We start from the raw sequence: 15296 nt of genomic DNA on the forward strand, positions 1-15296 counted from the left end.
GAAAGAAGACCGATGCAATGATAGCGTAACGTCACTTCCTAATTAAGTTGTAGGTATAGACAACTTCCGGTATTCAACCACGTGGTCATGCTAACAGGCATAAAAAAATATGACTACCAATATGTGTTACCGATTGTTCATGTATGTTCTAAAGAAAAAGAGCAATTCTCCATTCAGAAAATAATTATTATAATTGCACATTTGGGATAATTTTAATCAAAATATCATAAGTGAATTCGTGTTTGAACTTTAATTTTTATTGGAGAAAGTCGAATATTTCATTTTAGTTATTTTTTTACTGCAAAACAAACAATTTTTGGGTTTGTATTACTGTACACATAGATTCGAAAATGTTGTCAAAAAACAAATATATAACAAATAAATGTTATCAAAAGCAAGATAAGTTACTTTTCTACCAAACTGGATATATTTTTCGTGTTTTTATTCAATGTAAGATGTTTATTCAGCTCGAAAAACATATATTGTTTACCGATGTATTGGAAAATTCAAAATGGCGCCCGACTCTCTCTTCAACACGGTAAGTTCGGGAAAAGGTGTTATAAATAATAAACTAGACAAAATACTATTAAAAAACCACCGAATATATGTCAGCCTATGTCACAGTAATATATATTGAGCGAGTTTCTAACAGTATTTTGTCTAGTTTTATATTTATAGCACCTTTTCCCAAATTTACCGTGTCAAATAGTTAGTCGGGCGCCATTTTGAATTTTCCAATACATCGGTAAACACAGTATGTTTTTCGAGCTGAATAAACATGTTACATTAAATAAAAACACTGAAAACATATCCAGTTAGGTAACTTATCTTGCCTTTGATAACATTTATTTGTTATATATTTGTTTTTTTGACAACTTTTTCGAATATATGTGTACAGTAATACAAACCCTTTTAAAATAAGCATTTTTTACGGCAGTGTTTTTTTTTACGATTGGTGAATTATCAATATTTTTGCATGGGCCGTAATTCTTTGAAATATATTCAAAACTTCAATTTTTTGTTTTTTATAACATTTTAACTGTAAATAATTTACATAACGAGTTTGTTTTACTGTACACATAGATTCGAAAAAGTTGTCAAAAAACAAATATATAACAAATAAATGTTATCAAAGGCAAGATAAGTTACAAACATGCCGACATTTTTCTTTTTAAAATATATTGATAAACATTGTATGATTTTCGAAGCGATTACACGTTTTAAAGGGAGTAAAACCACTAAAAACCTTCCCAGATAGGTAGAAGAGTAACTTATCTTGCCTTTGATAACATTTGTGATATATTTGCTTTTTGACAACTTTTTCGAATCTCTGTGTACATTAATACAAACCTAAAATTTAATTTAACTTTAAAATAATATTTAAAATACACGTGCATACACTGCACAAGCACCCTTATTATTATCATAATAGTAATAATAATTAAAAAAAACTGGTGTAGATGACATCGACTGGCGCCACACCACACCAACTAGTTGTGAAGGGTCAAGGAGGATGGAAAAACCGAGGTGAGAGAGTACTGACGAAATCTCCACTGGAAGTGTGCAATTCAAATCTGGTACCTTGGGGAGGCATTTTGTCACCCAAACCCCAGGAAACACCAATGGCCGATGCCAACGAGAAATCAGTGACAACTGCTGTTGCGATAACATGCAATCATCTGCATGAGTGGTCAAACATTGGAAATCTGGGGAGACTTGTCACTTGGTCTCCAGGGAACACCACAGGTTACTGCCAGTGAGCAATCACTGATGATGGCTTGTGAGACAACTAATACGCCACACATTTTGATGAAAAACATGGGGAAAAAATGGACATAGAAGAACAGAAAACCAAAATTTTAAATATAATTTCTGTATTTAAAGTAATAGTTATTTAAATATTTCAACATATAATCTTGTGGAGAAAATCCAGCTTCCCAATAAGAGGCACTCTGGATAGGAACAAAAATAATCTCAGTCATGAAAGATTTCTCCTCCACTGACCAAAGACAGAAAAGGTAAAGTGTAGCATCAAAACAGATACTACACTGATTTTGTTCCGAAGGCCAAAAAATATTTGTTTAATGTTTCTTTAATTGTTTGTTCCCTAAATTCATAATTCAATTTATCAGTATTAAATTGTATATTGCTTTAAAATTACTTAATTTTACATAGATAATATTTATATTTTATATTGAATAAAGTTCAGTTTAAGTATTAATCGAACTGTGTTCCTTTTTCTTTTTAAAAATGTTTTATTGCTCTTTTTCAAATGGCCCTCATATAGTACTGACAGTCTGACAAATCTTACCTACATTGCCTGCAGACATTTTTCAGTTAACAGGCCTTCTTCTTACTCTCGATAGCCGTGCTATTAATCCAAAAGAGTTAGAAAATCTATAATTATTGATTTTTAATGAAACTTTTGGGACTTACTCAGGAAAAAGTATATGATTATTTTTAAACATTTCTTTTTAAATACAACTTTAAATAGCTATTAGAAAGATAGTTTAACAGTTATAAGTTTTCAAATTTCTATAAATTGATTCAATTAATTTCAAACGAAAAATTCAAACATTAATTATTTCAAAGGAGATACACTCAGTGACCAAATGATCTGACTGGATAGAGACATAGTGCCAGCACTAAAAAAATGTTTTCAGGTTTCATACTCGACTGTGAACTCTCTGAGAGGTCCAATATAAACGTTTAGTAAGTAAGTCTGAAAACAAATTGAAACATTTAGATGTGAGATTCCTCCAGTGCGGGTCCTTTAGTCTTTAGAAAAAGATTTTTTTCCTGATATGACAAATGTTAGCAGATGGTGATTCTGGGGCTGTTTTTCTCATGCAAATTCATGAATCGAGAAAAAAAAAGCCACAATTAAAAAAAATCTGCAAGTTTTGACATCGAAACTACTTTTTTAAATATTTAATTATTACTTTTTCTTACTTATTAAAAAATATTTATATAAAATGATCAGAAAAAGGCCAAATTTGAAAAAAAAGGCCAAACAGAAACGTTGAAGGCCAAACTGCTTTTAAAAAAAAGCCAAATTCGTTAAATTTGGCCTTAAAAAAGCCAACCTGGCAACTCTGTCACGCATGAATGTGTGTGTTTTTTTTTTGTTTTTTTGGATGCAGTTGTGACGTCATTCAAGTTCCGGTCGGACACACCTCGTTAAAAATGTTTTTATGAAACTTTTTTTTATTTATTGACATTAAAATGAAAAAAAAAATTGTATGAAGTATCGTTGTCTTAAGAACAAAAATGTGACGCTAACATCATTGAAATGTGAGATTTCTTCTTTGTTTAAAAGTAAATCTTTAATCCTTTCAGACCGAAATAACAATAAAAAAATAAATAAATAAAAATAAACTTTCACTTCAAAACGATGGACTTTTTGCTTCGTCGTGTTCCCTTTTCTATCATCATTATTTTATCCATTTGTCGATTGACACAGGAACGGCCACATTTTTATTCGCCCACGAATTACGATGGTTTTTCAACATTTTTGCAAAACAACTTTCCGCATAATTCATCCCATGGATTTCCTTCTTTTCTTTACATCGAAACAGAAATCCGAAAACTTCCTCAACAAATCGATGCGTTTTGTTCAATCAATCAACAAAATGTTTCCATTTCCGAAAAATGTTGTGCAAACATCAAACGAATCTTTTACTCGTTCATCGAAGGCAAAAGTTGGGCTTTGAAAAGTGAGTAAATTTCGCTTAAAAAAAAAATTCGGTATTTTTTTTAGTTTACCGACACCTCAGCATTTACCTTTAATTTGTCGACTTTTAAAGGTTTTTGGGCACGCTGAGAACGAATATCGCATTTATTTTTTGCGCAAACACGCAATTATCCATATTTGAAGACATTCAGTATCCAACGTAATCCTTATCATTTTTGCTGACGGCTATCTTGTTTCCTATTTAAGAAAAACGCCAAAAGAGCCAAAACATGAACCCCATTCGGCTTCAATGCCGAAATACCCCCCCCCCCCACCCTTCCAGATATTTTCCCGGTTCCCGATATCGGAACGAACAATCTTTTTTCACTTTCTTAATTATATTCATTTTTCCCACTTTCTTACTAAAATGCGCGCACGCGCGTATTGACGGGATTTCACAAGGTGCATGATTGAATGACAAGAAATATTTTTCATAAAAAAAAGTTTTTCACTTCATTTTATAGTAAAAATATTGTTGTCAATAAGTTTTCACGAGCTGTTTCTGTTTACTAAAGCATATTTTATGTTTGTCGTTCTTTTTTTTTGGGGGGGGGGGAGGGGGTATTCAATCATAGAACGCCACAACACACCCGCCACCGCCCCTCCCCTCCATGGAAAAACGGTTAAACGACACAAGTTCTATAATTGAATACCCCCCCCCCCAAAAAAAAGAACGAAGAACATATGCGGTAATCGTGAAGAAAGTGAGAGCCTGTTTCCTCCGTTTGACTATAGGTGGCGTTACTGTCTGTCCACCCAGTTACGGAAGCACAAAATGTATATAATGCCACCCTTGAAATAAAAATAAATGTTTTTGTTATATTTTAATTTTAAACATGTTTTTTTTTGGGGGGGGGGGTGCAAACATATTTAAGTTTTGTTTTTTGTTTTTTCAAACATATTTACGTTTTTTTTTGTTTGTTTTTGCAAGCATATTTAAGTTTTATTTTTCCAAACATTTACGTGTTGTTGCTTGTTTATTTTAAAACATTTACGGTTTTTTTGGGGTTTTTTTTTTTTTGCAAGCATAAACTAAATATTTTTGAAATATTTTTCTTTTTGAAAAGTTTGCTTATGCACTTATTGGTACCGCGCTATTTTTTAATAGTAGTTTCAAGTAAGATTCAGGTTTTACAATATCCTTTTTCAAATATATATATATATATATATATATATATATATATATATATATATATATATATATATATATAAATACTTGCGGAAAAGGTAAAATAAGTGCAGAAAAATTAAGAAAAAAAGGGGGGGTCCATAAAAAAGATAAAAGAAAAAACGTTGATTTTTTTATTATTATCATAAGAGCGTAAAAAATACTCGCGGAAAAACGGTTGTACCCATAAATATGTTTAAAAGAAAAATATAGCAAAAACATTTAGTTTATGCTTGCAAAAAAAAAGCGTAAATGTTTAAAAATAAACAAGCATCAAAACGTAAATGTTTGGAAAAATAAAACTTAAATATGTTTGCAAAAAAATAAAACTTAAATATGTTTGCACAAAAAAAAAAAAAGAAGAAACATGTTTAAAATTAAAATATAACAAAAACATTTATTTTTATTTCAAGGGTGGCATTATATACATTTTGTACTTCCGTAACTGGGTGGACAGACAGTAACGCCACCTATAGTCGAACGGAGGAAACAGGCTCTCTCTTTCTTCACGATTACCAAATATGCTTTTGTAAACCGCTCGTGAAAACTTTATTTTTTTTATAAATCAATTAAAAAGGGTTAATACCATGCAAACCGTAAATTTGCGACGGATTTGATTATCAGATTTGTGGCCAGCAACATCGAATATCCCTAACAAAAAAACAACAAAAAAAATTAGTTGTCGGTGTTCTGTTGTAGCGAAAGGTAATATTTACCTTTAAATTTATTTTAATAAATATTACTCTAAATATTGTTTTTAATTTGTGGTATTTTCTTTACGTTCTTTCCTTTCGCTGATTTCTTCTTCCCCCACCAATAAACCTTACTTCTTTTTTTTTTTTTTTACACCAATGCCGGTGGCGAGCAGGGGGATTCCAGTTACATGTGGCATATTTAGCTTCCTTTGGCGTTTTTTCGTTATTGGAAAACAAGATGGCCGCCATTAAAAATGATAAGGATTACGTTGGATACTGAATGTCTTCAAATATGGATAACTGCGTGTTTGCGCAAAAAATAAATGCGGTATTCGTTCTCAGTGTATCCGAAAACTAGTAAAAGTCGATAAATTAAAGGTAAATGCCTAGGGGTCGGCAAACTAAAAATTTAAATTCTTTAAAACGTATTTCTACAGAATCTGAAGGTGTTTGTTAAGGTACAGTCGACAGATCGATTTTTAAAAATGTTATTTTAAGCAAAACGTACGTGTCATGCCGAAAATAGTAATATATCCAAAAATGATGAAAAATCATCGAGTATAGAAATTATATGCTCTTTTTTCGATGATTTAATAAGGGTGTATAGTGTAAATGACGTATTATGGGGACAGTAGAGTGAAAGTAGGAACTAGCTAGGTTATTAGGTTCGTTATGACCGTCCTCTGCCTATCCCCCATTGTCGGCATTTGTGCCAATTTTTTTTACTAGAAATGTAATATTTCTACGGAAAATAATATTTTCTGTGTAATTCAGGGAAGTTCAAGGCCATATATTTGTTTTGGAAAGAAAGGGTTATGTGGACTTATGGGTGGATCAAGTAAGAAATAAGTAAATAGTGACCCTTTTTTGTTGTTGTTTGATATCAGTCTGTACTTTGCCACAGCAAAGACTGAAAAGTTTTGTTTTTCACCACACTTTCAAAAGCAAACACCGAAAAAGCATAAATAAAAATAAAAATCTTAATGAAATAGCATAAAACTTAGGAATAAAAAACTTTTTCCCTTAAATTTGGTAAGAAACATTTTTTCTTTCAAAATTGCTATCATCCCCATATATATATATATATATATATATATATATATATATATATATATATATATATATATATATATATATATGAATGGAAATGTATAAAAAAGAATACGAAAAGTATAAAAGCTTATAACTTTTCTTTATTCGTTTTTAATTGGTGACGTGCAGGAATAAAAAATAATATTATGAAAAAAAATTAAAAAACTTTTTTTACAGGTACATATTTTTGACCGATCCTTCAGTCTTCATTGGTGTAGTGAAAGTATCTATATATATATAATAAAAAAGTTGCAATTTTTCCCCTTTGGACAAAAATACCATAGGTTTATAACAACAGATGCCACATACAAATTTCTTATATCTAGCCTATTAGCCACTATCTTATGTAACTTTATAAATACTTTTCTGACACATCCAGGTGTTCAAATAAAATCCTAGATTCCTTCCGAGGAGCTACACCAGCGCTATCACATTAACCTACGGAGGAAGTAGTACCGATTTTTTTTTCTTCCTATTCCTGAAGTCCTCCTACTGATCCCCATAAACACCACAAGGATTTATGCACATGGTATGGATTTTGTGGTTACACCCTTCATAACTGATTCATAAACTAATCGCCCAAACATTAAACTCCCGTCCGTCGATTAAAAAACTAATAAATTCTCCCTTATACCATTCCTGCTGTTCTGATTGGCTTGTTTTCTTTTAGTTGTGTTTTTGGGTTTATTTTTATTTATATTTTGTTTTTTATTTTGGTTTTATTTTTTATTTGTTACTATGATAAGTAAACTATTTGAAACCAAGTACTGCATATAAAAAGTAATAATTGATAAATACACGAAAAAAGTTTTGTTTCATTTCCTTAGGATAGAATTCCATGTTGTCATTCTTAAATAAATTTCGACTTCTTAATAAAACTTAGAAACAAACTATTTTTAGTTGCGGAGGCCGGTAAGTAACAGTCAACATTACCACAACTTCAACGGCTAAATGTTATTTTTTTTTTTTTCAACTCTCTCCACCTGGGCTGCCTAATGCATTCCAATAGCTGTTCTTACCATGAGGAGTTGGAGGTATCTATTCCAGAACCCGTTCATAACTTGAGGAGGTTGTGGGTTGGGCAGCAGCAACAACAACAATAACAACAACCGTACTTTAATTTTTTCACAGCGGATGCACACTTTCACTGGGCAACACAGGTTAGTGGGTACTGCTAGTTTCAAATAATATTGTCTAAAACGATTAAGAAAATGGGAAGAAAACTCAGAACTTTGAATGATAAAAGAAACATACAATAAATGCAATAAAAAATTTATAATTCATCCAAAGTCCTTTCAGCTTTCTTCTTCTTCAAATGTATTTCTTTTTTAACGGATAAGTCTCTTCAATCAGTATTCATTTTTCTTTAAACTTCTCAAAGTTTATGGGATTATCTGGAATTGAAAAGTTAATAAAAACCCTCTGTATTTATCATCATATCCAGTTTAACATCTGTTTTATATGCTTGCAAGTGTGGTATGGCTTTAAGAAATTGACTTTCAAAGTTTTCTCGCATTACATTGAAATTTCAGTCAGGGAAACAGGAAGTATGTTCCAAAGGTTGGCAGCCTGAAAAAAAAAACTGTTAGATCTCTCTGGCATCTCGGAACCTCCACAGTGAATGGATAGGATTAATTTCGAGTTGGTCAGGTGTATTTACATCAACAACAAATTCATCAGAGCATATTCTATTGAAATACTTCTAAAACAAGCACAGGGATTCAACATTGCAACGTTGGAACAGGGGCTAGGGCTTAGTGCATAGTGAAAGGCACAGATTAGCAACTCTTTTTTGGATCCTGCCTAAGAGGCAGCAACTTGTGAGGGGTGCACCGGCCCAGATGTGACAACAATGTGACAATAATACTTAAAGTTTTGTGCCAACCCAGAATCTTATCAATGAAGTTAAAGATGACTTATTATAAAAAACCAGGGCCAGATATCAAAACAAGCCTCTCCATTCTATCATCTGAAACTTCATCCCTTTCCATATAATGCTCTTTGGGACAACTGCTGAGTGCTAGAGAGGCATTTTTTTTTTTATCTCTAAGAGAATCTCAATATCCATTATCACTCTCGATAAGAGATGAATCCAGATCCATCTGTTCTTCTTGAGGATCGAACCAGGGACATGATGACCTTTTTATTTTATGTTTTTAATAAGTTAATAATAATTCTTCAATAAAAGTAAAAGAAGAAAAGAATGCATTCACGCAATGATATTCATTGCTTTTATATTTGCTTCAAATAATTCATTATAGATAAAACGTTTGTATACTTCAAAACACATATCTTATTATCTGATATGATAAGATGTGTTGTTGATTTTCTGTCATTTTCTTCAAATTCACTATTTCAAACTTTGTGCGTCATCTGATTTTTATTTATTTATTTTTTTGCATCACTTATGGGTATTTTCCTCCTTTTTTCTTTTATGCATGACAACTATCAGCTTTGAAATTAATATTTCCTAGTTGCTGACATGTTTCATTGAAGCTTGTTAAAATATAAAAGTATTTTTATCCAAACATAATGACAAGTCTAATTTAGTCAGCAAAATGAATTTAGTAATATGAAGAACACTTATTAAAATATAAAACTTGTCTGAATAAAATCAAAGAAAAACACTACAAAAGAATACTTGCAGAAAATAGAGCAATTAAAAAAATGGGAAGGGCATAGAAAAAAGAACCAAAAAACTTCTTCTTAGTACTTACAGTTGTACTTACAAACAAATAACAAGAAATATAACAGATAGTATTCACAGTTTTCAATTTTATATAAATAGCTTTTGCTAGTTTAAAGACTTTTTTCAAGATGCAGGCATTAAGATTTATGTAAATCACAGACAGTTTCACACAAAATCAATTACAAAAACAAGATCAATATGTATAAAATTTCTATATAATTAAAATGAATTCATTTTTCCCTTAATAGGATTAAAACTTGAGACATTTCATGCACATGTAATATGCACAAACTGCAGCGCATTATCTGAGGTGTGCTATAGGCCTATTACCTCTACACTTGCTCGATAATCGTACATTCCTATATTTTTTCTGGTGAGAGTTCACTGCCAAAATCTGTAAGAGTCAATGGAAGTTGTAAAACCTTTTCTCTCTATTTAATTTCTCCTTTTCCTGCTTCCCATTTACACCGCTGCTTCATCGTTCATGAGGGACTAATACGAACGAACACTGACTACGGGTTTTGTAGTTGCATACAAAAAACTGAAATGCTTCCTATTGCGGGAAACGCACCATGCCTAATTATACATTGCTTATTTACAATTTATTTCGAAACATTATTACACTAGAAAAAACAAACGATTCTCTCCATTTTCTTTTCTTTTTTTGTTTATTAAAATATAATATATTATTTCCTTTTCGTTTCGTTTCATTTGATGTTTTCTTCTTCTGTTTATGTTTTCCCGATTACAGAGTTAAAGATTAATTTTATGGTTCGCGCATTACAAAATGTAAGATGTCATATTTTCACTTAAAGCGATTACGCACATATCAATCTCGATTAGTAGCAAATCGTTTCATGTGTGTTTTATAAAAGTCACCAACTCCGATCGAGAATTACTACATTTAAAAATGTAAACAATGCATTTCTATATGCATCTCTAATAACCTCAGTTCCGGTTTACTGCATTTTGTATGCTTTTGTTTCGTTTTGTTTCTTTGATGTTCCAATTTTGCAGATTTCATTGCGATCGTGAACATCGTTACGATATAAATCAAAGCACAAAGAGGGTTTTTTCTTTTTTGTAATATTTACTTCATTATCTTAGGACTTGACTTTACTAATTTTCTTGGAATTATACCAAGAAAACTATTATTTATCTCGAAATGGATTTTTACATTGGATTTACTGACATTCAAAAATTAACTGAATTGGTAAGCTCGCAGTCCAAAAAATTTCCCATAAGAATGATATGCCCATACATTATAACATTACGGCAAAATCATCATTCACCTTGCTGACACAGTTACTGGTTGTTACTCCGAAAGCCATCTTTAACATCAGGAGGTTTGGGGTGTCTATTCCGAGACCCGTGTACTTGGAAATGTTTCAATTTAATTATTGAGAACGGGATAGTTTTCCATGGAACATTTTTGGTTATTAAAAACAGACAATCACATGACATATTCATCAGGGTTTCAACTGGGAGAGCGCCATATGAAAACCGAAACAAAACCAATACATTTATTCCATAATAATCACATATATATACAGTTTAAATTTTGGGTTATTTATTTCATGCTTCGGCCATAGTCTAACCAGGATTTACACAGAAGGTGCATGAAATAAAATGGCGTCTCCAATTTCGCACAATTTAACCCCCCCCCTCAAAAAAAAAACGGAGCAAAATTTAAGTTTCCGTTCCATTTTTACAACAACAAAACAAATAAGAGGGATTGGTTTACTAGGATTTTTATTAAAAGCTGAGCACTTATTAAAATTATTTTAGTGTTGAATTTTCCGCATTTTCGTTACATTGGTTACTTTGCAATCGCTGGTAGCCTACTTCAAAAATTGAATACAAGACGAAATTAAACAGAATGGTACTCATGCAGAATTTGACCCCCCCCCCCCATGATTCCATTTTATTCAACCGGATTCAACTGAACGTTGTTTAAATGTTGAAACACTAAATCAACATTTTATTTTATTCTTTTTGCATAATTAATTAATTAATTAATTAATTAATGATGAGAGTATTTTTTCTGTTTATTTTCTTAACATCTGTTGACAAAAAATTAATTTGTGCATTTTCTTGAACAAAAAAACAACTTTTCTCTACTTTCACCTAACTATTTACTTTCATCTTTCATATTACATTCATCTTTTCTTTTTATAATAAAAATTCCGTTTGCAAAAAAAAAAACGTTTACTGCGAATTTTCTTTAAAAAAAAAAAGTGCAAATTTTCCTGACAAAAAAATAAACCTTTCCTCTAACAATTTATGGTAAAAAAAAGAATCTTTTTTTGAGAAAAAAAAAAATGGCAGAAAATATTAAAAGTAAATATACAATATAAAATGCAATTTTTCGGGAGGAATGTGTTCCATTTTAACAAACTGAGCCACAGTAACGTGTGGCCGGGTACAGCTAGTATAAAATATAATTGTGTCCATAAATAACATCTGTTATTAATAATGTAATCTCTGTATTTAAATACTTTATTTTTGTAAGTTGCATGTTGTCATCATAAAGCATAATCTGTTATTAATAATGTAATCTCTGTATTTAAATACTTTATTTTTGTAAGTTGCGTGTTGTCATCATAAAGCATAATCTGTTATTAATAATGTAATCTCTGTATTTAAATACTTTATTTTTGTAAGTTGCATGTTGTCATCATAAAGCATAATCTGTTATTAATAATGTAATCTCTGTATTTAAATACTTTATTTTTGTAAGTTGCATGTTGTCATCATAAAGCATAATCTGTTATTAATAATGTAATCTCTGTATTTAAATACTTTATTTTTGTAAGTTGCATGTTGTCATCATAAAGCATAATCTGTTATTAATAATGTAATCTCTGTATTTAAATACTTTATTTTTGTAAGTTGCGTGTTGTCATCATAAAGCATAATCTGTTATTAATAATGTAATCTCTGTATTTAAATACTTTATTTTTGTAAGTTGCATGTTGTCATCATAAAGCATAATCTGTTATTAATAATGTAATCTCTGTATTTAAATACTTTATTTTTGTAAGTTGCATGTTGTCATCATAAAGCATAATCTGTTATTAATAATGTAATCTCTGTATTTAAATACTTTATTTTTGTAAGTTGCATGTTGTCATCATAAAGCATAATCTGTTATTAATAATGTAATCTCTGTATTTAAATACTTTATTTTTGTAAGTTGCATGTTGTCATCATAAAGCATAATCTGTTATTAATAATGTAATCTCTGTATTTAAATACTTTATTTTTGTAAGTTGCATGTTGTCATCATAAAGCATAATCTGTTATTAATAATGTAATCTCTGTATTTAAATACTTTATTTTTGTAAGTTGCGTGTTGTCATCATAAAGCATAATCTGTTATTAATAATGTAATCTCTGTATTTAAATACTTTATTTTTGTAAGTTGCATGTTGTCATCATAAAGCATAATCTGTTATTAATAATGTAATCTCTGTATTTAAATACTTTATTTTTGTAAGTTGCATGTTGTCATCATAAAGCATAATCTGTTATTAATAATGTAATCTCTGTATTTAAATACTTTATTTTTGTAAGTTGCGTGTTGTCATCATAAAGCATAATCTGTTATTAATAATGTAATCTCTGTATTTAAATACTTTATTTTTGTAAGTTGCATGTTGTCATCATAAAGCATAATCTGTTATTAATAATGTAATCTCTGTATTTAAATACTTTATTTTTGTAAGTTGCATGTTGTCATCATAAAGCATAATCTGTTATTAATAATGTAATCTCTGTATTTAAATACTTTATTTTTGTAAGTTGCGTGTTGTCATCATAAAGCATAATCTGTTATTAATAATGTAATCTCTGTATTTAAATACTTTATTTTTGTAAGTTGCATGTTGTCATCATAAAGCATAATCTGTTATTAATAATGTAATCTCTGTATTTAAATACTTTATTTTTGTAAGTTGCGTGTTGTCATCATAAAGCATAATCTGTTATTAATAATGTAATCTCTGTATTTAAATACTTTATTTTTGTAAGTTGCATGTTGTCATCATAAAGCATAATCTGTTATTAATAATGTAATCTCTGTATTTAAATACTTTATTTTTGTAAGTTGCATGTTGTCATCATAAAGCATAATCTGTTATTAATAATGTAATCTCTGTATTTAAATACTTTATTTTTGTAAGTTGCATGTTGTCATCATAAAGCATAATCTGTTATTAATAATGTAATCTCTGTATTTAAATACTTTATTTTTGTAAGTTGCATGTTGTCATCATAAAGCATAATCTGTTATTAATAATGTAATCTCTGTATTTAAATACTTTATTTTTGTAAGTTGCGTGTTGTCATCATAAAGCATAATCTGTTATTAATAATGTAATCTCTGTATTTAAATACTTTATTTTTGTAAGTTGCATGTTGTCATCATAAAGCATAATCTGTTATTAATAATGTAATCTCTGTATTTAAATACTTTATTTTTGTAAGTTGCATGTTGTCATCATAAAGCATAATCTGTTATTAATAATGTAATCTCTGTATTTAAATACTTTATTTTTGTAAGTTGCATGTTGTCATCATAAAGCATAATCTGTTATTAATAATGTAATCTCTGTATTTAAATACTTTATTTTTGTAAGTTGCATGTTGTCATCATAAAGCATAATCTGTTATTAATAATGTAATCTCTGTATTTAAATACTTTATTTTTGTAAGTTGCATGTTGTCATCATAAAGCATAATCTGTTATTAATAATGTAATCTCTGTATTTAAATACTTTATTTTTGTAAGTTGCGTGTTGTCATCATAAAGCATAATCTGTTATTAATAATGTAATCTCTGTATTTAAATACTTTATTTTTGTAAGTTGCATGTTGTCATCATAAAGCATAATCTGTTATTAATAATGTAATCTCTGTATTTAAATACTTTATTTTTGTAAGTTGCATGTTGTCATCATAAAGCATAATCTGTTATTAATAATGTAATCTCTGTATTTAAATACTTTATTTTTGTAAGTTGCGTGTTGTCATCATAAAGCATAATCTGTTATTAATAATGTAATCTCTGTATTTAAATACTTTATTTTTGTAAGTTGCATGTTGTCATCATAAAGCATAATCTGTTATTAATAATGTAATCTCTGTATTTAAATACTTTATTTTTGTAAGTTGCATGTTGTCATCATAAAGCATAATCTGTTATTAATAATGTAATCTCTGTATTTAAATACTTTATTTTTGTAAGTTGCGTGTTGTCATCATAAAGCATAATCTGTTATTAATAATGTAATCTCTGTATTTAAATACTTTATTTTTGTAAGTTGCATGTTGTCATCATAAAGCATAATCTGTTATTAATAATGTAATCTCTGTATTTAAATACTTTATTTTTGTAAGTTGCGTGTTGTCATCATAAAGCATAATCTGTTATTAATAATGTAATCTCTGTATTTAAATACTTTATTTTTGTAAGTTGCATGTTGTCATCATAAAGCATAATCTGTTCATGTTTACAGAAAGTATAAATAACACATATTCAGAATTTTATTCAATAATCTGTGAAATGGAACAATCATTATTTAGATTAAAAGCTGTAACGCAGTACAGGGCTCAATGGAAGTTACCATTATCCATAGAGTTAGCCCCATTCGGTTACAAAAGAAAAAAGTTTTAGCATTCTTGAAAGTCCATGATGTAAAAATGCAATGTTTTTCATAGAAATTCTTCACTCAATTGATCAATGTGTCATTGTTCATGGGAGATCCTTGCCCAAAATGAAAACAATCTTCGTTCACCACTGCCAGCAGTGAGCTTGGAAAATGAATGATACAAGCTATTATACGGACTTTTCAAACATTTCTATTTAAAGAAAATAATGTCAGAGATCAGATCAGTGGAACAAAGCAATGATAAATA

The 15296-nt window shown here is 29.5% G+C and overlaps 1 protein-coding gene across 7 annotated transcripts in view; it reads left to right on the plus strand.

Annotated features, from left to right (window-relative positions):
• The window catches only part of LOC145295845 (nose resistant to fluoxetine protein 6-like), a 387176-nt gene that overhangs the window by 85526 nt on the left and 286354 nt on the right, over nt 1–15296 (plus strand). For 2 of the 7 annotated variants that reach the window (XM_080141582.1, XM_080141591.1), the window contains exon 1: nt 3141–3294. The exons of 1 other annotated variant lie outside the window; for it this stretch is intronic. In XM_080141582.1, the coding sequence (XP_079997708.1) occupies nt 3243–3294 (52 nt within the window). In that variant the 5' untranslated portion in view covers nt 3141–3242. Of the gene's footprint in view, nt 1–3140; nt 3717–5476; nt 5607–15296 lie in introns of those variants that run through there. 4 more of the 7 variants (XM_080141572.1, XM_080141614.1, XM_080141563.1 and 1 more) reach the window with 3 other exon arrangements.

This window comes from Euprymna scolopes, chromosome 2 (genome assembly GCF_053919585.1).
Source record: "Euprymna scolopes isolate OS-2025 chromosome 2, ASM5391958v1, whole genome shotgun sequence".
NCBI classification, from domain to species: domain Eukaryota; kingdom Metazoa; phylum Mollusca; class Cephalopoda; order Sepiida; family Sepiolidae; genus Euprymna; species Euprymna scolopes.